The 24050-nt window shown below is 35.8% G+C and overlaps 1 protein-coding gene across 1 annotated transcript; it reads right to left on the minus strand.

The window, feature by feature from the left end:
• Nucleotides 1–224: 224 nt before the first annotated feature.
• On the minus strand, nt 225–23981 carry SLC4A1AP (solute carrier family 4 member 1 adaptor protein). The gene is made up of 14 exons (XM_023501538.2): nt 23137–23981; nt 22816–23008; nt 20998–21120; nt 20333–20393; nt 17115–17254; nt 16392–16552; nt 15550–15619; nt 11641–11827; nt 9690–9801; nt 7957–8179; nt 5288–5380; nt 4292–4353; nt 826–895; nt 225–559 (listed from the first exon to the last, which is right to left on the minus strand). The coding sequence occupies exons 1-14, from the start codon at nt 23824–23826 to the stop codon at nt 510–512; spliced, it is 2235 nt and encodes a 744-aa protein (XP_023357306.1). The 5' UTR covers nt 23827–23981; the 3' UTR covers nt 225–509.
• Between the last annotated feature and the right edge of the window lie 69 nt (nt 23982–24050).

A 24050-nucleotide genomic window follows, 5' to 3' on the forward strand; every position in this document is an offset into this window, starting at 1 on the left:
GTACACATTCTCTTTATAGAGGAGGGAACAAAGATTCAGAGCTTTTAAATGACCTGCCCTTGATCACACATCAACTGAGTATTAAAAAGTGCTTTGATTTTAGTTGTCTGAACTCTTAAGTCTAGAATTCCAACCTCTATATGATAGCTTTAGAAATATTTTTATCTCATTTTTAATGATATAAAAAACCCATGAAAACATATTTTTTTCCTTGTTTTACTTGGCATGGAAATATACAGTTCTTATTTTACATACATACACAAACTTTCACTTTGATGCAGGAACACCAAACACATGAATCTTTTCCAAAAGGAAACAAAGATCAAAGGTCATCTGTTCAGGAAGTCAAGAATCTGGGTGAAGAGATTTTTTACAAATGGTCGCCCAAATGCCTCATCCTTGGCCATTCAACTTGAAATGATGACAAGCTGCACTGGTTAACGCATGTGCCACAATGTTACCTCTTGGGTAGTAACAAATATAAGAAAGGACTTGGGAGCTCGAAGAAATCAATAGCCATATTTTTCATTAAGATGAGTCCTGCCGTCACCGCTCTGGCCTGGTTCAAAATAAAGAAACACATTTACTTTTCCAAAATCAGAGAGCAAAGGAAACTATTCAATAGTGTGGCAAAAGAAAAGACAGTAAAAAGAAAATAAAGACAGAAAAGGAAACTTGGTGAAAAGAATACTTTTCAAATACATATCTAAGTCCCACATATCTTTTGTCCTTACCCTGGTGCACACTAAATGAAAATATTTAGGGTCAAAGAGCTAACACACCATTCATACATCAATAACCTGGTCTTTAAAAGAATCAACACACCTTCAGGTGGTACCCACACACAGTAGTCTGGATCATCTTCTGGATACTTTGAAGAAAGGATTTGTGGTATCTGCAAGAAAAAATGTGCTAATTAATTCCAGACACCAAGTGCTTGATAATATTGACAAAGATAAAAAGTGTTTAGGGATTGTGTCTTTGATTGTTCTTTTTATTCAATACATTAGAGTCACTGGGTTTTTAGTAATTTGGAAAAATGGCAATTCAATATAGATCTCTATACCATCAATAAAAAGATTGACTATTCTTATTTTCCCCACCTCAAGTGAGCGACAATTCTATTCTGTGTTAAAGATCACTGACTTCTGAAACTGAAAAGATAATTACCAATAAATCAGATAGTTAATGTCTTTACTTATTATGAAGAGTATATTTGTTTGCAAATTAGATAACTGTTTGAAAAAGGACTCATCCCAGATTCATAAAAAACTTACTGAAATTTATAGGACTAAGAGCCATAGACTTAAAAGCCCAGTAGCTAAATGTTCAAAAGATATAAACAGACAATTTTCAAAGGAAAAAAAATCTAATTTATCAGTGGCCATATGAAAAAAATTCTCTACATTACTAATAACTGGAGAAATACTTTGAGATTCTGCCTCACATTCATTAGACTTACAAAAGAGGTAAAAGAGAAAAATAACAAATGTTGAGGGAAAACAGGTATCTGAAGTAGTGAATTAGTCCAGATATTCTGGAAAAATATTTGAAACTACCTGATAAATTACCAAACTGCATACTCTGGCCCAGTTATATTACAACTAGGCCAATGTACCAAAGAAATGAAAGAGAAAGTGAAGGGAAAGAGGAGCGAGTGAACCTTACTTTACCTTGCAGGAAAATAGGAGAGGAATGGGATATAGGAAGTGGAAAGGATAACAGAAGAAAGGGCATATTGGGAGGGAATGATCAGTAGCAAAACACTTTTGAAGAGAGACAGGAAAAAGGAGAGAGAGAATAGAATGGGGAGAAATACAGTTAACAATAGTAACTGTAAAAAGAATTTAAAAGTAAATTTCTCTGATAAGGTCTCATTTCTCAAACAGAGGGAACAGACTCAAACTTATTAAAAATAAGAGCCATACTCCAATGGATAAGTGATCAAAAGATATGAACTATGCCCAAAGAGCCTAACAATATCACTACTAAACATGAATACCAAAAAATATTTTTTAAAAAAGGAAATGAGGGGCAGCTAAGTGGCACAATGTAGAGCACCAGCCCTGAAGTCAGGAGAACCCGAGTTCAAATATGGCCTCAGACACTTAACACTTCCTACCTGTGTGACCCTGGGCAAGTCACTTAACCCCAATTGCCTCACCTCCCTCCCCCCAAAAAAGGAAATGGACCTATATATACAAAAGTATTTATAGCAGCTTTCTTCTCAGGGCAAAAAAATGGAAATTAAGGGGATACCCATCAATTGGGGAATGGCTAAATAAATTGTAGTATGTGATTATGATGGAATATTATTGTTCTATGGGAAATAATGAGCAGGATGCTCTCAGAAAAACATGAAAAGTCCTTCATGAACTCAAGCAAAGTGAAATGTACTATATATAAAATAATAGTAATGTTCTAGGATAATCATCTATGAATGAGTTTCCTATTCTAAGCAGTACAATGATCCACGATTATTCTGAAGAACTTATGATGAAAAATCCTTTCCTTAGCCAGAGAAGAAAATGAATGTGTCTGAATAAAGACTGAAGCATATTCTCTCTTCTTCCCTCCCCCCTGCCTCTCCGCCGAGGGTTTTTTTTAAGGACAGGAGATCTATGCTTTCTCTTTTCTTTTCTGAGGGTTTGTTTTTTTTTTTTTTTTTTTCTAGAGGAGGAGTTCTATGTTTTCTTTCACAGCATAACTTCTATGGAAATGTTTTGTATAACTTTACATGTGCTTTCTTAATGGGGGCTGAGGGTAGGGATAAGAGAGAAAATCTAGAACTCAAAAAAGTTTTTAAAACAAATGCAAATAATTGTTTTTAATGTAACTGGAGAAAATATTAAAGAAAGAAAAAAATTCAAATAATGGCAATATCAAGAATTTCTAAAATTATATTTTTAAACATTTACATTTTTTAAAAATTCTATATTTTTCCCCTCCCTCCAGCTCAGTCACCAACTTTTGAGAAGAAATAGAATATCAATTATATATGTGAAGTCATAAAAAGATTTTCATATTAGCTAATGCCCCCCAAATAAATAAATGAAAAATAAAGAAAGTGAAAAAAATTTTTTGCTTTAATCTCCATTCAAAGTTCATCAGTTTTCTTTCTGGGGGTAGATAGTATTTTTCATCATGAATTCTTTGGAATTGTCATGGATCATTGTTTTGATCAGAGTAATGAGGTCTTTTACAGCTGATCAAAACATTGTTAATACTATGTACAATGTTCTCCTGATTCTGTTCATTTTACTTTGTATCAGTTTATACAAGTCTAAAATCATCCCCCCTCATTACTTCCTACAGCACAATAATATTCCATCAAAATCATATACCACAATTTGTATAACCATTCCCCAATGAAAAGACACTCCTTAATTTTCAATTCTTTGCCATCACAATGAGCTGCAATTAATTTTTGTACATATAAGTTCTTTTCCTTTTTTTTTTTTTTTTAAATCTCTTTAGAGTACAGACCTAGCAGTGGTATTGCTGGGTTAATAGCACCAAGAATTTAGAAATGTTTGATCCTAACACTGTGAAGCAGAAACAGCAATTAAATATCTCTTTCCTCATTTTACAAAGGAGAAAACATGCTTAAGGAAGCAGACTATTTTGATTAAGGTAATGGAGATTATGGAGGTAAGAAGCAGACCTAAGATTTCAGATTCCTAGATCCACTTCTTTCCACAATAAATAATTAATAGTGATAAAGTATATTGCATTTTAAAGAACACTAATTAAATGTTTACAATATATTACAGCAGAGGAGATATAATTACTTAAAAAAAAAGATATGTAAATGAATAGCAAAAGTTCAAAACAGAATATACATGTAAGAGGTACAAATACTGTGATAACACTGAGAGGAAGGATTCAGGGAATGCTTCCCTGAAGGAGAAGGATAACAGTGAACAAGAAGGAAGGCATTCCAGACATAGTATAGGCAAAAGCTTTGGGAGGGGGGGGTATAGTGTGTGTGTGTGTGGGGGGAAAGCATGGCATGGGTTTTTGGTAGACCACATTTTAATTTGTTTGAGGGAATGGTGAGAGAAAAGATTGAAAAAGTAGATTAGCGCAAATCTGAAGAATTTCAGTCTATGTAGTATGGACTTGGGCTTTTAGGGAATAAGGACCCACCCAAACATTTTAAAGCATTTTAATGACATGATCAAAACGGTATATGGATAAGAGTGAGAGCTCATGAAGGGGACAGCAACCAACAGCTGCAGAAATGGAAAGCAGCAACACACAATTGGCAAAGACAACAGAAAGGACGTACTTTGCTTGGACCAGCAGCTTTCTTCAGTACTTCCTTGCTCTGTTTGCAGCTATTCTTTGACTCTAGTAGGGAAAAAAAAACAAAAAAAATCCCAGTTTTATTACTCCAACAAGCAAGAATTAAACACACTAATTGTTACTCCACCAAAGTCATAATCTTTTGGTCAGATCTGTTTTTAAAAAAATATACTTTCAAAACCCTGCAGTTAGAATCAGTAACACAGGAGGGAAGTAAAAATCCTGAGTTGAGTGAAATATAACAACTTATCTAGGGAAAGCTTTTTGTATCACTTTTACAAGTTCATAGCTATTCAGTAAAAATAAAATATGGAAAAGAATTTTCTCCTTTAAAAATTCACATATTTCTAATCTCTAAGCATTCAGCAATCATATAACATAAGTACAATTCATACCACTGGGAGAGTTACATGCAAAATCATCGGTCTTAATAGAATTCTAGTCTGAACTTTCAATTCTATTATTTAACTCATAAAAGGTAAAATTAGTTGGCTATTATTAATACTTTTTTGCTTCACCATAATAAAGAATCATACTACTACTATAAAGTCTTGAAGTTTTACAAAATACTTTCTTTCCTCACAGTGCTGTAAGTTGTTGTAGCTTAAGGATTATTATGCCTTTCTTTATAGTAAAATTAGAGGTAGTGACAGGCAGAGCCAGAAACAAACACATAGTCTCCTGACCCAATTCTGGTGGCTCAGCCTTCTAGCCAGGCTTTCTTGTGAGTCCTGAAATCTCTCCTGGGACAAGACTAACCCGGGAACTCCTAACTTGTGTGACTCTGGTTAGTACAGAGATACTTGGCATAGGGAGAACAACAGAAAAGCAGGCAAGGAGATGACCAAACTCCTTCAGCAACTCTTTCACAATCTTTTACAGTTCTGGGCACTTGTGGACACTCCTACCCCCATCCTGTTATTTTGTCTGCTACCTTGTAGCCACTGCTGCGTCAAGGTGGAGGCCACGAATTGCTTACCAGAGGATTCCTCTTGTGCCGGGGCTTCTCCCTCACTTTCTGGACATCCTCTGTTTGGTCCTTCCTGACTGGGCTGACCCAAGGATTCTGTTTCTGAAAAAAGCAGCACCAAAGCACATAGTCAGGAATGCATCGGAGATGGGGAAGGGGAGGCTCCAGGCAAAGCACGCCATTGCATCTCTAGTACCAGCAATTTCAACCATCATCATTTAGATTTTGCCTAATACAGAGCGATCAACTTTCAATTTTAACAAACAGGTCATTTTGGTTTTTCTTTTACTTTCTATTCTAGGAATGGAAAAGAAATGCATCTTTGTATGATAAGAAATTTCAAAGGCCATCTGATTCAATTCATTAATTTTACAGATGAAGAGATGGAAAGGGAAAGGGACTTACCCAGGGTAACTTAGCTGTTTAGTACTAGGGCTGGGACTAAGTATCTTGACTTCTCATCCAAAGTTCCTTTTCCACACTGACCCAAGAGGTAGTGTGGCTTTGATATTTTCTGGACAGAGAGCCCTTATCATAATTCAGGATGTTTCTGGACCATAAATAAGGCTGCTAGTTTGGGTTATAGATTTCACAACTATCAATTTCTGGCAACTTTAGAAATAAAATTGTATGGGGAAGCCTGGAAAATCAAGAAACAGGAAGCTTGTAAAAGCATAAAAGGTGTATAAGCTAGAAATACTTCATTTAAAAAAAATGTGAAAGTGTCTAGGAGAGAAACTGGGTAACAAAATAGAAGTCACGCTCAAATTGTTTAGACCTGCAGGTGTTAAATCTTTTTTGTGTGTGTGCCATGGATCCCTTCTGAGAAAAATACTTTTTAATGACTAAAATGAAATATACAGTGGTTCTTGAATAACAGACATGACCTCTATAAGATTTATTTGTTCTAAAGCTAACTTTCCTATGTAGAAAAAGTGTCTGTGTTATACTGTAAATATTGTCGAATGAATTAACCAAGAAAACTGAATAGCAAGGACTCATAAAGGTTGTTTTACAGGACATAGGACCGAAAGAAAAATAAATGCCTTCAAGGTCAAGAGAATGGAAAAAGTATAGAAATCAAGAATAATATTTATATATCTTAGTCATAAGAAACCAATAGTCCCAATTTATGGCAAATTATCCTCTGATGGACAAATGGATACCTTTAGAAATAGGTAGTGAGATCTGCTAACAATGGGTACTGTTATTTATTGCTATAATTTAGGATTAAATCTGTGTAGCTGTCTATAGTCCAAAAGGGAAATGCTTTACATAAATGAGAAGAGGCTGAGGTAGAACAAAAAACCTCAGAGGCTACCTAGTACAACCCATATCTGAACAATCTCAACAACCATCCAACAAGAGGTTAACCAAACTTTGATTAAAGACCCCTGGAGTAAAAGGAAACTCACCCCCTCTTCATAAAACCCATTCTATTTCTGGACATCCTGTGGACATAAAGCCTAAATTTGTCTTTCTGGGACTTCTATCACTGTTCTTAGTCCTGATCTCTGATGCAATGAGGAGAATCCCTCTTCTGCCTAAAAGTCATTAAACAGCTGACAACAATCATAAAATCCCTAAATCTCAGCTTCTTTTTTTCTATTAAGGATGAGACTTGTGTCTGTAACTGAGAGGAGAAAAATAATTATCACAACCAAAACTACAAATTATTAAAAGGTTAGGCAACAATTGCCCCTAGAAAAAAAGTAACTGCTGGCATCCAAGCTACTAATATAAAAATTTTCCCATTCACTGGTCCCACAAGAACCAAGTATGAGAAATGGGATGACTACCATAAGGCTATAAATTTCTGGCATTACACACTCCCTTCCTGGTGTAACTAGTTACCAAGTCATAGTTTTATGCAAACAAAGTTTAGCAAGGCTAGGAGATAGAATATTTCTCTTGCTATTGGGCTGGATCAGCAAACAGATCTTTTCCAGCCCAACCAAAACAAATAAACAAATAAAAAGAATCTCATCAGCCTCTAAGTAGTCACAAGTAAATGCACCAATAGAAGAAGTTAAAAGGTCTACCCCAAGTTCACTCTGATACTAAATTAGAAACAAAATTTAAAAAGAGTGAAAATACTATAGTAAGAAAGTTCCTTTTCTAACTGGAATATCAGCCCAAGTTCTCAAAGTGTGATCCAGGAATCCTAAGGAGTTTCCAGGGGGAGGCTAAAATTCTCTCTCATAATAATACTAAGACATTTATATTTCCAATATATTAAATGCTAAACAAATAGGTGGTAGTCAGAGTCAGAAAGGCTTAGAGTCAGAAAGACTCATTTCCCCAGACACTTATTAGCTGTGTGACCCTGGACAAATAACTCTCTTTACCGTTTCCTCATCTGTAGAGTGAACTGGAGAAAGAAATAGCAAACCACTTCAACACCTCAGACATTAATGAAAAATGTTTGAACAACAAATGTTAAATATCGATAGCTAATAATCCACATAAAAGTTCTTTGGGAATCCTTGATAAAATTTTAAATGTATAAAAGGATCCTGAGACCCAAAAGTTTGAGAACCATTGCTCTAGCACATGCAGAAAATGTGAATACAGAATTAAGAATTTTCTTAATTTCTCAATTTCTTTTTGTAAATCCATAACTTTGTAACATCAGGAAAAATTCTCTCTCTAGAAAAGAAAAAATGAAAAAAAGTTACCATGAGTGGTGTCTATCAGTTTGTTCTGATTTGAAAGATTTGGAGTTGGACAAATTTCTTGCATTGCTTCTTGTGATTGCATTTCCATTTTAAGAGATGCATGATCCAGTGATCCTATTTCTTCTTTGTGCTCTTCTTCTTCTTCCTCCTCTTCCTCTTCTTCAGGCTCATCCTTCATTTTTATTAAACTTGGAGGGAGTGCTGGACGCTTAGGGGGCAATTTCTAGGATAGAAGAAAATGGATAAGTAGGTTATATAAACTTACATAACTAAAAGAAAAACCAAATTTCTCTAAAAGGGATGACTAAAGAGAAGGGGGACAGGAAATCACATTGGAAAGCTGATAATCTTTAAAGAACTCTATTGGAAGTACAGATTCCATGTGAAACTTTAATCTTTCATGACTTTAGTGAATCTAAAATTAATCTCTGAGCTAAAAAAATATTAATGACAATACATTCAGAGTAACCTGTAAGGATAGAGAAGCTGGTTCCAAGAGACTAGCCAAAAGAATACTGTACAACCAAAAGAGCAATAACAAGCAAAAGAGAGCCTATTTATCATTTAGGAGAGTCAGAGGGTATTTTCACTAGAAAATAAAAATAATAGATGAAGACAGCTTCTTGCAAGGGCTTGTTTTATTAAGCTGGCCTAGGGTGCTGGAGTCTCAGAAAATATCACTCTGAAGCTATACATGAACTCTATAGGACTTTTAACTAAAGGAGACAAGGAAAGTACATAGTGACAAAGGTAACAAGACCTGCATCTTAAGTTTTTGCAATACACTTTAAATAGAGAGGTGAGTACAACCACATTTTAGTATGTGCTACATGAGAAGGGTTCTACCTTGATATCTGGCTTTGGGGAACAGGGTCAGTCGACTTCCCCATCTATAAAATGTGCAAGTTGGGCTAGAAAATATCTTTGCTGAGGCAATTGGGGTTAAGTGACTTGCCCCGGGTCACATAGCTAGGAAGTTAAGTATCTAAGGTCAGATTTGAACTCAGGTCTTCCTGACTTCAGGGCTGGTGCTCTATCCACTGTACTACCTAGCTGCACCTGAAAATATCTTTAAATTCTAAAATGCCATGACAAATTTCAGCTTTTTAATAGGTAACTATTCTTTTTCACTAAGAAAGAAAAGTTATATTCCACTCCACCTCAAATATAAAAAAATCTCCCACTGTTGCATTTGCCAAAGAAAACTTATTAAGTGGTAACAAATATCCATTTACCAATCATTTTATCCATCATTTGGTTTATTACTCACAAAAAAAAAAAAAAAAAAAAAAAAAAGGAAGTGCCCACTGCCTAAAATCTCTCCCCATTCAGAGGGTAAAATTTATCTCCATAACAAATTCACAACTGCCATTTAGCAACAATGAATTTCACCATGCCCTGATCTTCCCAACTGAGCTGGTAAAGAAGAGTATCTGGTTAGCTTGAATGAGAATCAGGTGGAGAGGGATCACATTACAGTGAGAATCCCAGAATACAGGATTCAAATACCACCTCTATAGTGAGTGTGTATGCAAGTCTCTGGTGCTTGTTTTTGTTATCTGAAAAATGAAGGGGTTGGCTTAAAGGATTCTCTTTTCATTCCAAATTCTATGACAGAAATAACTGATAACACAATAATCACTCAACATTATGAAAGGATTTTATCAGGTGAGTAAAAAGCAGCAAAGAAATAATTCAAAGACCAAAAGTTTACATTTTCTTCCACAACTTACCCCTACTGTTCCAGTTTTTAATTTAAATTTGCTTCCTCCTTTCATTGCACCAAAAAGAGGCAATGTTAACTTTTTAGGCTTGTTTTCCACATTTTCAGCCTGGTTTTCAGTCCTATTAAAAAAAAAAAAAAAAAGCAATTACTACTTATAATTAGTGAGTTGCTGCAACATGCCTGCTATGATATATAACACAATAACAAAAATTGACACTAAAAGAGATTTCATTATATAACAATAAAAAAATGTATTCCATTTGAAATGATCACAATTAACATCACTCTACATCACTGGTTTTCACAGAAGTAGTCAAAGCAATTAAGTGCTGGAAGATATCTATCTTCCAGCCTGTTAGGTGATTCCCAAGTGTGAAGAAAGTAGCAGCAGGTGTAATATTTTCACCCTGCTATTACTAGTATTTTAAGATTCCTCACTAACAACCCTATTGGGTGGGCAGCATTAAGTATCAAAGGCAGCTGGCAGAGCAATATGGGCCCTGACCACATCAGAGTCTTACAGATGTAGAACAGAAGAAGTATCTTAGAAGTCATTACGACCAAGTCCCTCTTTTTTTTTACAGATGAGGAAAATGAGGGCTAAGGCTACCTTATAGAAGCTGAAAATACAGCTAGCTCAGAGACAGAAAACTGTAACAGCTCTGCAGTGTAGGGGGAAAATGAGAGTAATAAAGTAACAAAAAGCTAACAACTAATACTAATGTAGCATTTTTAGGAGCTTTCCTCACAATAATGCAGTAAAGAGAGTAGTACAAGTAGAATAACCTAAGCGGTTTGTATTTGGCACAAAGGACAATCCCACAAAGGCAGTGTATTGCTCAAAAAATCCTAAGGATATTATCAGAAAACCAATTTTTATCACCAATGTGAGGAAATGTGCTATTATTTTGTTATAAATCTTAAATTCCCCTTCTAAAACATTAATATAATGCCCTGGCTTAATAGCTCTGACACATCAAAAGCCCAGCATTGAGAAGAACAAGGGTCTTCCTGCTGCTGAAAAGATGAATTAGAAAAAAAGAAAAATTGATCTCTTAGTAATTGCTGCTTTCCAGCTTATTATAACCATATCTGGAAGACCTTTCAGAGATCCCAAACATACTCATATCCTACTTTTCCCTTGAGATTGTGTAACTTCCCTCTCCGGCCTCCTCTAGCTACCTTGATCTCTCCTACCTGGGTCACAGATCCAATTAGGTACTAAACCCACTCAGAGTCCCTACTCTCATTCAGGTCCCTATCCCTGGCCTGGCCTCTTATCTAGGGCTGATCGTCCCTGCCACTGGTCTCTTCCCATTCCAATTCTTCTTTCACACAACCACCTATGTGTTTTTCCTAAGGTACCGATCTGGCCCTCAGACTCAAACTCAAACAGTTGCTCCCTATTACAGCTAGAATAAAATATAAACTTGTTTGAAATCTAAAGGTCTTGATAATCCTCATTTCCCTCATGGACTCCACTGGGCTTCTTGCTGTTCTTCCCATTCCCTCTCTCATATCCAAACCTTTGCACTGGCTCACTCCGAGTTCAGAATCCATTTCCTTCCCTCTGACTTTTTAAATCCTCTTGACTTCCAATGAAACTTGACTCAAGTGCTAGCTTCTGCATGAACCTTTCTATAGATATTTTTGTTGATTAAAAAAAATAAAATTTCATTCTAAGATAAATAAGCAAAAGTTTTACAAAGTACTTTCTCTATAAAAATCTTGTGCCATTTTACAAATGAGCAAACAAGTTCTGAAAAGAGAAATAACTTGCCATGTTCACAGAGCTAACATTTGAAACTATTCTCCTGAATACATCTCACATTTTTTCTACTATATCATATATTGCTTCTAATCTCAGAATAGAACTAGCTCAATTCCAAATGTAACATACCAACTTTTGCTTATTTCAAATTCTATTTCAAGTTCTAAATACTATTACTAACACTCACTTTTTTAGCTCTGGCATCTCTGTTGGTTTCACAAGTTTAATCAGCCCTTTAAGTCTCTGCTGCTCTTTCCTCAGCTCAAAGGTTCTTAAATGAAGCTTTTTCCGGGACACACCATCTAATGTACTCCCTGATTTGATTTCTGTCATGAATGCATCCAAAGAATCCTGAGGTGTAGATTCTGACAGTGCTGGCAAAAAAAAAAAAAAAAAAAAAAAGAAGAAGAAGATAATGTTAATAGATAATATGTTTCTAAAAGGTCTACAGAGACAACAGTGACACAGGACTTAAAATATTAAGGGCATAATAGTAATAAAAAATGATACCACGGTCATAGAATGGATCTCAAGAAATCACTATGACCATAACAAATGTGAATTCCATTAAGACTGGCACCAAGCAGCAGTACTGCCAAACAGCAATGGAACATATTTAATAAACATTTTGGAAGATAACAGAATAAGAATAAAGAAAGCCAGGCTAGCCAATCTCCTAATATTTCTCTCAAAAAGTGACAAGATATATTAAAGAAGAAAAATGGGGAAAAAAAACCACAAAACATCATTTAAATATAGCTCCCCCATAAAGCAAAAAGAGCACTGATATAATTTTTAAAATACTGTTGTCTTATTTCAGATATGGGACCGAGTTTATTCCTAAACAGAATGAAGAATATGCAGGTTAAAAGGTTCACAGTATGTACTACAAGAATAGTTAAAAACTGAATTGAACTACTAAACATAACTATAGTCAAAATTGACCAGAAGGTTAATATTTTGAGCCTCATCAAAACAATAACACAATTACACAATACTATAAAATATTGTTTCAAAGCAACTAAGAAAAGTTAATTAACCAGAAGTAATACAGATGGAAAAAGAAACAGCATAAAGTTATTTCAGTTGTATGTAAGTCTCCTTCTTTAATCTAATTTCTGTGACCAGTTCTGGTCCCATATCCAGGATATACAAAGGTGAGTCTTGAACCCAAGCATCTACTATGTATCAAATAATGTGCTTAGAACTTTAAAAATATTATCTCACCTGATCCTCACTACCCTAAAAAGGTATTATTATTATTCTTAATATAGAGTTGTAATATTATAAAGCAATTCTTTTTTGAGGAGAGGAAGAAAGGGAAATGCAATCAGGATGAAGTGACCCACCAGGGTCATATAGCTAGTAATTGTCAGGTGTCAAAGGCCAAATTTGAACTCAGGTTCTCCTGACTCCAGGGGTAGTACTCTATACATTGCACCATCCAGCTGTCCCAAGGTCAATTTTTTTTTTAGATTAAACATGTGCAATTCTTTTAAACATTTTCATATTCATCATGCTACACATGAAAAATCAGATCAAAAGATGAAAGAAAAAAAACTGCAAGAAAAAAAATCAAGGAAACAAACAACAGCAATAAAAAAGTGAATATACTCTGCTTTGATCCACATTCAGTATCCAGAGTTCTCCCTCTGGATGCAAATAGCTCTTTTCAATACAAGTCTATTAGAATTTCCTTGAATCACTCCATTGCTTAAAAGAGTCAAGGCCAATTCTTAAATTAGATAAGAACATTATAAAAGTTCATTCAGAACACGGGCAAAAATATCAAAAGAAATTATGAGCATTAGAAATGGAATAGGGCACTTAACAGATTTCAAAATGTATTTAAAAACTTCCTGGCAATAATGGAATACAGAGAAACAGATCACTAGAACTATCCCAAAATAAAATCTTAAGAACATAAAAAAATAATATTTAATAAAAACTCGTGATTAAAAAACACAAAGAAATGGAATCATTATTCAATTAAAACTCTTAGGAAAATTGGATAGCTATATGGCAAAAATAAATTAAAATCCATAATTCATACCAAGTAATGATATACTTTTCACTCGACAAATGGTATTAGTATTCAGATTTTTTATTTTAATAATTTTATATAAGAATGGAAGAAAAAGTATTGATAAATTTAATACAATTTTCAAGAGCAAAAAAAATTTATCTAGCAATCTAAAATGAGAAGCAGAATGATAAATGAGCTCCTGAGTCAAGAAGCTCTGAGATCCATTCCTGCTTCTATCCTACCTGTGTGACCATGGGCATGACACAAACTCTGAGGGTCCCAGGCAATTCTCTAAGTCTATATGGTACAGAAGAGATGCTGTATACATTGTATACATATATATATATATTGTTTACATGGAGTAAATTACAAATACAATCCAAAACAAAATTATTGGAGATAAAATTCAGGAGCTTAATTAAACAAAGATAAAAATGATTTTTTACAAGACAAAAAAAGCAAAATCTCTAAAATAAAAAGGAAAATATTTGCAAAGAATATATCAGATATGATATGACACCCAGAAATGATATGGAAAGAAGGTAGACCATCAGAAAAAAACATGCTCTTAAAAAGAACCCAGATTTGATTCTTATTCTATCACTTCTGCCTGTGCTGGATGACCTTGAGCAGATCATTCTTCCTCAGTTTCCTCATCTGTAAAGTGAAGAGGTAAACCAAGCGATCTTTAAGGTGCTTTCCATTCCAACTCTATAATTTCATGATACATCTCTAACAGAATGATCATGCTGAATGGGGAAGTGGCCAAAAGAATAATCAACTTTTAAGGGAAGAAATGTGAACTTATCCATGAAAAGTTAGTCAGATTTTCAACAAATCAAGACAATGCTTATATAATTTACATACTTAAGAGTATTTCATACCATATAATGAGGTAAGGGTCTTAATCTAATTTTGCTATAGAAGCTGTACAATTTCCCCAGAGTTTTAATTGACTAATGATTCCATTTCCTTATGATTTTTAATCTTGAATTTATTAAATATTAATTTCTTATGTGCATTAGGTTTAACTTTTGGATAGTTACACTGATTTGTCTGCTTTTTTATTTCATTATTATTAGAAAGTTTTTATAATTACTTTATGATACATTGTGATATATTTAGCATCATGAGATAGCACCTACCTATTAAATTGGCAAAAATTTCCTCCTCATCTCTTCCTGTTCCCCCTTACCTACCAGCCCACCACTTCCCATTCCCCTCTCCTATTAGCCTACTACTTCTGTTCCTCTTCTCCTACCAATCTACCTGCCATGCTCCCCAAGAGAAAGTTCACTGTTAGAGCTGTGGTGAAACAATCTGGTAAAACATTGCTGGAGAAGTTAGTCAATTTCAATAAAAATTATAAAACTAATCGTACAATTTTACTTGGCAATCTCATGGATAAAAATATATTTTAAAGATACTGTTAAAAGGAATAAAGGATCCAGTTATACAAAAATATTCATATATATTTTATTTGCAGTGACAAAAATGGAAAACAACCTGTCTGTTTTTTGGGTAATAGATAAATTATAAAACATGAGGAAAGTAAGGCTTATAAAATGTGACTTTTCCAAAGTCACACAAGTGGTTTGGCTTTGTTTTTTTAAATTGAAATCCAAGTCATCTATTATATCATACTGCCAGCTACTCAAGAGCATAGATGCTCCTTTCAATTTATTAAAAAACACAATAAGCACTCAATAAATGCTTACTGAATGACCACATAAATGAATCACTGATTCATTCATTTCTTTGTCTATATCTGTGTTTCCAAATTGATCTAGCAAGAAGAAAATCAATTTCTAAAAAAAATCAGCATTCTACTGTCACCTCACTACAGCAAAAGATAAAGCAATCCTATTCCTGGTTTGTTTCAAAAGTTTCATAAACAACCCACAAACCACTCCTATACGTCTATCATTGAGAGATCAATCTATCTAAATTTTGAAAATCACCAGAAAGTTGATCACAGTCATTTGAAGATTGTCTATTAAATTGTGTCAGGGAGTGCATACCCAGATTAACAAACTTACAGGTCACTTAGAAATAATGAATGTGTCTTACTTTTGCCTGAGACTTTCAACTTCTCTGAAATCTCAGCAAGTTCTTTCTCTGCATTATTCAACTTTCCAATCTAAAAATATAAAAAATAAAAAAGTTTAGCAAGCCAATAATCAGTAAACAATAGTCCATACCCTTTCATCCAGCTATACTACTAGGTCTATACCACTAAAGAGATCAAAGAAAAGGAGAAAGAACTTACAAGCAGTATTTTAATGATAGAAAAGAACTGGAAAACTAAGAAAGTACCCACCAATTGGGAAATGGCAGAACAAGCTGTTGTTAAATGAAAGTAATGGAACAAGAAATGAAAAACAGAATAGTCTCAGAGCAAACAAGAAGGAATGCTATGAACTCAAGCAGAATTCATTTATATAATGGCAACATTTTAAAGAAAAGCAACTTTGAAATACTTGAGAACTCTGATCGATGTAATGACCAACCATGATTCTAGAGGACCAAAGACGAAGCATGCTACTACCCTCCTGCTAAATAAGTGACAGGCTTAAAATGCACAACGACACAAGCATTTTTGGATAAAGCTTTTGTTTTGCTTGATTATTCATAGTTGTTAAAAAGGTTTTTCCTTTTCTTTTTAATTATTTAACTGGAAGTAAAGGAATTAAGAGAGAATGAAAATATATATATATATATGATTTTCTTGTTTTCATTTTTTCTAATTATTATATTCTCTCTCTATATATATATGTCTTGATTTGGAAGATCTTTTTTCTTTGCTTTTTTAAAACTGAAGTTGTACTTACTTCTCAATTTCAACGCATTAAAGTGTTTTATCATATAACAAATTTAAATACAAATAATGCTATAACTTCTTCCATATTTACCAGTGAATCATAAGTCTCTGGCTTATCATCAATTTTTCCAGCTTTTTTCATCCTGTTAAGTCGCTTCTTCTCAACCAAGCCAGTTCGATCAAGGAATGTATCATCATCACTGTCATAATAATCTTCATCCTCCCAGTTCTTGGCTTTCCTTTTTCGAGATACTAAAAGTATAAATAACAAATAAAAAGTGAACATTAGAAAAAAATTTTTAAGGTTTTTTTTTAACTGTCTTTTGTTTTTGTATCAGTTATTTCTGAAAATACTCTCCCTCCTTACTAGAACAAACTTTCCCCTGTAATAATGAAAATATCTGACACTGTCAATAACTTTCTGTCCTATTAGTTCTTTTCCTTTCTTCTGAGAATTATTTCATTATCTATTTTTCAGTACATCAATGATTTGGCTACTCATACTACAACTTTCTTTTAGTGATATTTTCATTTGAATAGTTGTAATCATTGTGTATATTATTTTTTGTGATCTGTTTATTTCACTCTGCATCAATTCACAGGATAATTCCCATCTTTCTATTGATTCTTGATGCTCATCATTTCTTACTATACCACAATACTATATTATATTCATACACCAGAGCTTTTTCAAAAGGATGGAAGAAATTAAGGGCAAGCTAGCTTAGATAACAAAGATATTATAGTTTCATCTTTAACTGTTTTCATAAGAAATGCTGCTAAATGCCATCAGATGCCTTGCCTGATTACTGACCCGCCTCCTGACGTAGCAAACCCAAAGCATCAAGCATTCGACAGGCTTCCAGGGAGCACTGAATCATTGCTTCCTTTTTCTTTCCTGAGTGAATGGCCTCAGCCACCAGTTGTTTCCCTGATGAATCATCCACAGGCAACCTGTAATGGTTGCAAACATCAATGAGGAAAAGGAACTTCATAGGTGATAGTATTTGCCACACATATATAAATGGCTCAATTAAACAATTCAGCATATTGCCTATTATGGACGAGGCATTGTGCCTCATAAAAAACAGCACATAAAAACACATAAAAAATAGCTTCTGCTCTCAAGAAACTACAATTCATTAGATTATAAAAGCATCTTGAGGGGTTTTGCCTCTTTTTTTGCCATAACAGTTCTTGGTATACAGTAGACACTTAATAAATATCTTTTGATTGTTTGATTATAGGAAGGGAATGGATACAATATGTACATAAAGTCAAACAATATAAAGAAGACTGGGAAGATGAGAGAATGAGAGATATCCTAGACTGCAATTCTTCCCCCATTCCAGAAGGTAAAGAGCCAATAATGCAACAAAAATAACAATGACAGGAAGAGAAAAATATAAAGAACCTGAAAAAATTAATTTTTTTAAAATAGAAAAACAACTTAATACCAGCTCACCAACCACTCAATCTCATCCACTTTCCCCCTCTGCCCATCCCTATGCTGGTCTGGGGCCAATGTCCCTACATAGTTTCAGGTACTATCTTTTGGAATTAACTCTGATAGTGGCCCAGAAAGGAACTGATCCCAAAGTGGGCTGAGGCTCATCAATTGGACCACTCCCAAGAACTTCAAAGAGGGATAAAATGTAAAGGAGGGAGGAGCCCAAAGGTACAGCACCTGCTACAACTCTTGAGTTATAATTTCTAAAGTTGTAAGAACTAAATAGTAATATCCAGCTGTAAGTTCTAAATTGTAAGAACTAAATATAGTGTACAGGAGTACATAATAGACATTTAATAAATGTGTTAAATTGTTTAATTGAATCAAGCCATTCGGATATGTATGGCAACTCTCCAGGAGAAAAACAGTTACCAACACAGATATTTAGAAAAGAATGAGGGCCACAGATTGGTTTCAACCATGATGCTCTGAATTAAAAAAAGGATAAGGACTGGGATAAAGGAACAAAAGAATAAGAAACACCTTTACTACAAAACTATCACTAAGGAAAATCAGCAGTGATTGATTAAAAATAGATTAAAATTTTACCAAGAAGGAAAAATAAACAAATATTTGAAGCATCAATCAACCCATAAGCATTTATTAAGCATCTACTGCTATGGATGCAAAAAAAAAAAAGCAAAAGATAATTCAGATCCTGACCTCCTGGAGCTCAAAATAGAGGACACAACATGCAAACAAACATTTTACACAAAGAAAATTATATCCAGGATAAATATGAAATAATAAAGAGAGAAGGCACTACAATTAATAGGGATAGGAGAGGCTTCTAGTAAAAGATGTGATTTTAGTTTGGACTAAAAGAAGCAAAGAAAGTCAGTAGGTAGAATGGAAAAGGAATAGCATTCCAGATCTTCAAGACAACCAGAAAAATGTTCAGAGCTGAAACATGGCCATATCTTGTCTGCAGAATAGCCAAGAGGCCAGTGTCACTGAAACAAAGAATATATGTCTAGGGAAAAAAAGTGTAAAAAGATTAGAAAAGTAGGAGGAGGCTAGTTTATGAAAATGGAGTCTAATCTACAAAAATGTCATTTTCATAGAGGAATATATTACAACAAACAGTCAAAATCAAGATTTTATAAATAGTTCTTAAAGATCCTCTGAAACAACAATAAAGCAGCCTTATGAACCTTCAGATTGATTTAGAAGAGCAATGAATTAAGTGAAAATTTAAAAGAAATAATGACAGAAATAAGAACTAACAATGAAGAAACCAGCAAGTACCAAAAGAAACTAGAGCATTAAAGAAAGGCAGGAATGATGTAGTTAAATAACTATAATCTCTGGGGGAAGAAAACAACAGAATTGCAGGGGCAGAAGAAAAATTAAATGAACAAAATCAAAATGTATACAAAGTTATATAAAAATTATTTCAAGAGGCAAAGCATACTTGTTATGGGCCAGAATTCTGAACTTGAAAAGATGCTTACAAGGTACTAAGTGGAATTGAGGAGACAATGGTTATCCAGTTTAACATGGTTCAGTATGATTTGATTTAATCCTATAACAAATAATGGTTTCCTAGTGATATAATGACTGGTTTATACTCAGTGTAGAGCAAATAAACTGGGAGCCTCAGCTAGGTTCACTCAGATACACAGAGAGGCAGAGGCAGAGAAAACAAAGGACTGGAGGTAGGAGTTTAAGCTCTCAGAACCAAGGGGAGAAATTCAATTTGATCTTCGATCTTCCTGGTGGCTAGCCTGGCCTCCTGCACTTCCCCTACTAAGATCAAGGCCAGACTGAAAAGCTCTCCAGAAAAGCTACCCAGCATCAGGCAAGGAGACAATAAATATTTCTGGACTTTAACACCTGGCTGTCATTATGGTGATTACTGAACTGAAACGAAGGCTGCCCCAAAGACCTTCAGAGAAAATGAACTAAGAACATTACACATACTAATAATGGGAAGATCACAAAAGGATTCCTATATCAACTAGCTGGTGAGTTCTTCAAAGGAAGTTAGAAATTTGATGAATGGGAAGTAAGAAATTATAATCCAAACATGGGGACCATCAGAGATGAGATATCAAAGGTCAAATATAGGAAATAGCTAGTTTAACAGTGTGATAGGAAAAGAAATTGTATAAAGGGAAATAGTATAAAGAAAAGATGAAAAGAAATAGGTTGATAATTTTGAATTTTATACTAGAGGTAACAGGAAGTGAATAAAGATATTAGAGTAAGCTGAGTTAAAAGATCAGGGCTATAGTTTAAGAATATCAATTTGGTGACTATATGAAAAATCAATCAAAAAAAGGAACAGCTAGTTCTCAGTTTGTTTTTCCTACTCGCTACTATAATGCTTTAAATTCCCCCCAAAGAAAAGTAAAACCCCATACATGGAGGTAAAATACAATAAATACTTATGAAATACCAAAACCCAAACTCAGAACTAACTTCTTTTATAAATCTAGTACTCTTAAAATTCTTATTTAGGACTATAAGTAAAGTTTAAAAGCAATTAACTTGTAAAGGGAAATGGGAAGAACACATACCTAACTCTGCAAAGCCAGGTACTGTGTCCCTGTTCATCATATTCATATTCTAATTCTTCTCCTACAAAGGAAGGGAGAAAAAGAGAGATTTGTAATAACTGAAAATAACTTACTACACAAAATTCAGTTATTAGTTGAAATTGTTATACCAGAGGAAGAAAATAAAAAGTTAATCCTATCTAAAATATATTTTTAACCACATGAAATTACCACATATGATGGGAATTACAGAATATTACTGGCTAAGAAACAGAAATTCCTAAGAACTTGATTCAATTTCCCCAATATTAATGTTTTCTGCTAAGGATCTTGATTCAAATCTTTTTGAATATCAAAAAATATTCACCATATAAACCTTTTTGACTGCAAGGCTTTTGAGGACATCTTTCTCATCTAATCTAAACTTTTATATCCCCAGTACTTAGCGAAATACTAGGTAAACAGTAGGTATTTAAATGTTTGCTGAAATTAATTATTGTCAAACCCAGAAGCAGCACACTATCTTTGAAGGAACAGGTAAAGACTTAACTATTAAGCAGAATTTGAGCAGTTATACAGCATATACAGGGAAAATAGAATTTAAGACATTTTAACGTATGGCATTAAATTAGAATCTAGGGTATAGGATATGCACAACTTCTATTATCAAAAGTTATTTCACAGACCTTCTCTTTCAAAGAACCCCTGCAGAGCCTTTTTGGGATCCTTTATATAAAATGCTTCACGTTCTTGTTGAAACTCTATAACAATGGGGTTCTCTTCAACTTCATCTTCAATAGCATCTTCTCCTGCAGGAGAGGGGTTAGGGGTAGAATAAATCAGAGAACATCAGATATATTATTTAAGCAGGAAGAAAAAACAAATGGAAAATCTCACCAAAATCACATATCTTATTTCAATAAAGAAGGGTTAGGCTATACAAAATTGAGATAATAAATGATAATTCTCACCACAAATATCAAATGTGTTCCATTCATCAATATCTTAACAAAACCAGGAGGAAAATGGTACAAGGGGCAGGCCAAAGAAGTATAGCCTTTTAGGTGAAGTAGGTAAGTGCTATGAAAAAACTCACACCCATTTCAAAAAGAAAAAAAAAAAAAATTAAAAACCATTCATTTACCAATTTGCCTTCAGGAAAAAGTCTAAATTTTTTAATTTAGCAATCTCAGGCATATCTCTACAACTTCCCTAAAATAGGAGTTTACTGGAATAGATTGTCGAATAGAACTGCCAATGTTTTCTCAAATTTCCCAATTGGTATGCCCTCACATTCTCTCATTTTAAATCCTACCTTGATTTTAAAACCCAACTGCTTTGAAGCATTCCCCAAATGTTCAAGTCGTCAACTCCTGCAAGCATACTGTTCATGTTATTTATTTGATATATATATATAGGACAGCTTATGTTGCTATTTTTCTTTTTATGCACATACATATTTTGTATCCCTAGTGCCTAGCAGAGTGTCATGACACAGTAGATATTGGGAAGTTCCTTGATGCTATTCAGAGATGAAAAGAATTAAATAACTTCTCTAGGTCCCATCTGTAAGATGAAGAGTTTGACCTAAATGATCTTCAAAGTCTTTTCCGGCTCTATGATTCCATAAAATATGCTGAAAATATCCTCTATATAAACATACAAATGCAAAGGAAAATTTTAGTATTTATATTGGATTCCTTTATGCACATATTCAATGATGACAAAAAGGAAAAAAAAAATTTTTGGTAGAAAGTCCTTACATTCATAGAATCAAAGCTGAAAGAGAGTCCTCTCTTACTGCGGATGAGGATACTGAGGATTAGATAAGTGGCAGAGCCAAGTTTTGAACTCCCAATGTTAGTTCTCTTTCTACTACAAAAAATTGCTTCTCCATGTCCGTAAAGGGACACAAACTCCGACCAAAAACACATGGGTCTTTTTACACAATGTGCTATTTACTTCACGGTCATAAAATCTTTCATTCTTCAATTTCCTCTGGTTTACTCTACCACAAATAAGGGCATTCTCCTGAGAAGATGATCATTTGGACGTGGGATCCAGAATTTAAATAATTGCATTAGGTCCCTTGCCTATATACTAAGGACAGAATTCTTAAGGTCACTTACTCCAACACTTTCATTTTACAAATGGCGAAACTGAGGCTCAGGGTTTAAGTGACTTGCTAGAGGAACGTGTTCAGACAATCTATAACCCAAGCGAATTCTCATGAAGTTTTATTCACAGCAGGACTATTACTCTCATTGTAAATTAGTTCTGGATCTGTTGGCAGCTGGGTGACCCTCGGGCACACTAAGGGGGCCAGTTTTCTCGTTTTAAAAGCGGGCATAACAATAGTCACTCCCCCATACTCCACAGTTCAAAGCGCTCAGTGTGAGGACCAAATGGATATTATGTCCCTTTCAGACAAGTATGAGATACACTTAACAATTCGCTTTAAAAAAATTCGGACTTCCTTTTTTCTAATAGCTTTCATTTCTTACCCATTCCCCAAGTACAGCCCATCTCAATGTCCTGACTACTAGTTCTCGTCTCTTCTGGGGCATCTGTCTCCTCTTCCTCGTCCGAGTCTTCCCCCAACATCTTCTTCTCTAATTGCATCCGCTGCTGCTTTCGCAAAGCCTTCAACTGAGTCACCGTCAGCTCGGATTCTGCCTCCTTATCCTCTTCTGGTCCCTGTTGAGCCAAGTAAAACAATCCCTTTAGGATGCGGGGGCAGGAGCCGTGGGGAATTCTGTCTAGGAACGCAAGGCCCCACTTTGGGGAGGCGCGCCGGGCCCGCGGGGCCGCGGACTTCTCTTTACCTGCAGGACGAAGAGCCGGGTGCTCCCCCCAAAGCGGAGGACGTGGCCCACGCGGACGCGGCAGTAGGTGCGCGGCGGCACGCGAGCTTTGTTGAGGAAGGTGCCGTGGGTGCTTCCCAGGTCGTACAAGTAGAAGCCGGGTGCGCCGGGGTCTCCTTCCCCCGCCGGGCCCGGCGCCCGGTGCTGCAGCACGGCGTGGAAGCGGGACACCGAAGGGTGCTCCAGGAGCACGTCGCAGCCGGGCAGCCGCCCGAACACGCAGCGGCTCCGGCCCGCCAGGCTGCGGTTGTCTAGGATGGTCCCGCCCTTTAGGGTCTCCAGGCTGTAGGGAGCGTCGGGAGGGCCTCCCCATTCGGGCTCCTTGTAGGGGGGAGCCGCAGCGGGGCCTCCAGCCGGAGGAGCCCCAGTCGCTGCCCTGGCCTGCCGCGGCTTGCCCTCGGCGGGGGGCCCGGGTCCGGGGTCCTCCCCGACGTCTCGCCGCCGGGCCGGCCGGGCGCCCTGCTCTCCGAGACCGCCGGCCGGCGGAGGCTCCTTTTTCTCCTCTCTCCGCTTCTCCCGCGCCCGGGGGTCGGGGCCCGGGGCACGGTCTCCCGGGCCCGGGGCATGATCTCCCGGGCCCGGGGGCAAGGGCAGGACCGGCTTCTTGAAGTCCTCCTCGGGGGGCTCGGAACGGGGCCCCAGCTCCGCCATCTCCGAGGAGTCCGATATTTAATAGTGTCCGCCGGAAATCAGACCCCGGGAGCTCTAAGTTCCCGCCCCGGCTTCCAGCTCTCCGCGGGGAGGGCGGCACGGGAGTTTGCCAGCTTCAGTAACCGCACCCGCTCCCTCCGCCTCACCGACCGGACCGAGCTAAAACTCGAATGCCGTGGAAGGAAAGGCGAAGTCCGGGGAAGGGAAGACGTCTTTACGTGTTG

The sequence above is a fragment of the Sarcophilus harrisii genome, chromosome 2 (assembly GCF_902635505.1).
Source record: "Sarcophilus harrisii chromosome 2, mSarHar1.11, whole genome shotgun sequence".
Lineage (NCBI taxonomy): Eukaryota > Metazoa > Chordata > Mammalia > Dasyuromorphia > Dasyuridae > Sarcophilus > Sarcophilus harrisii.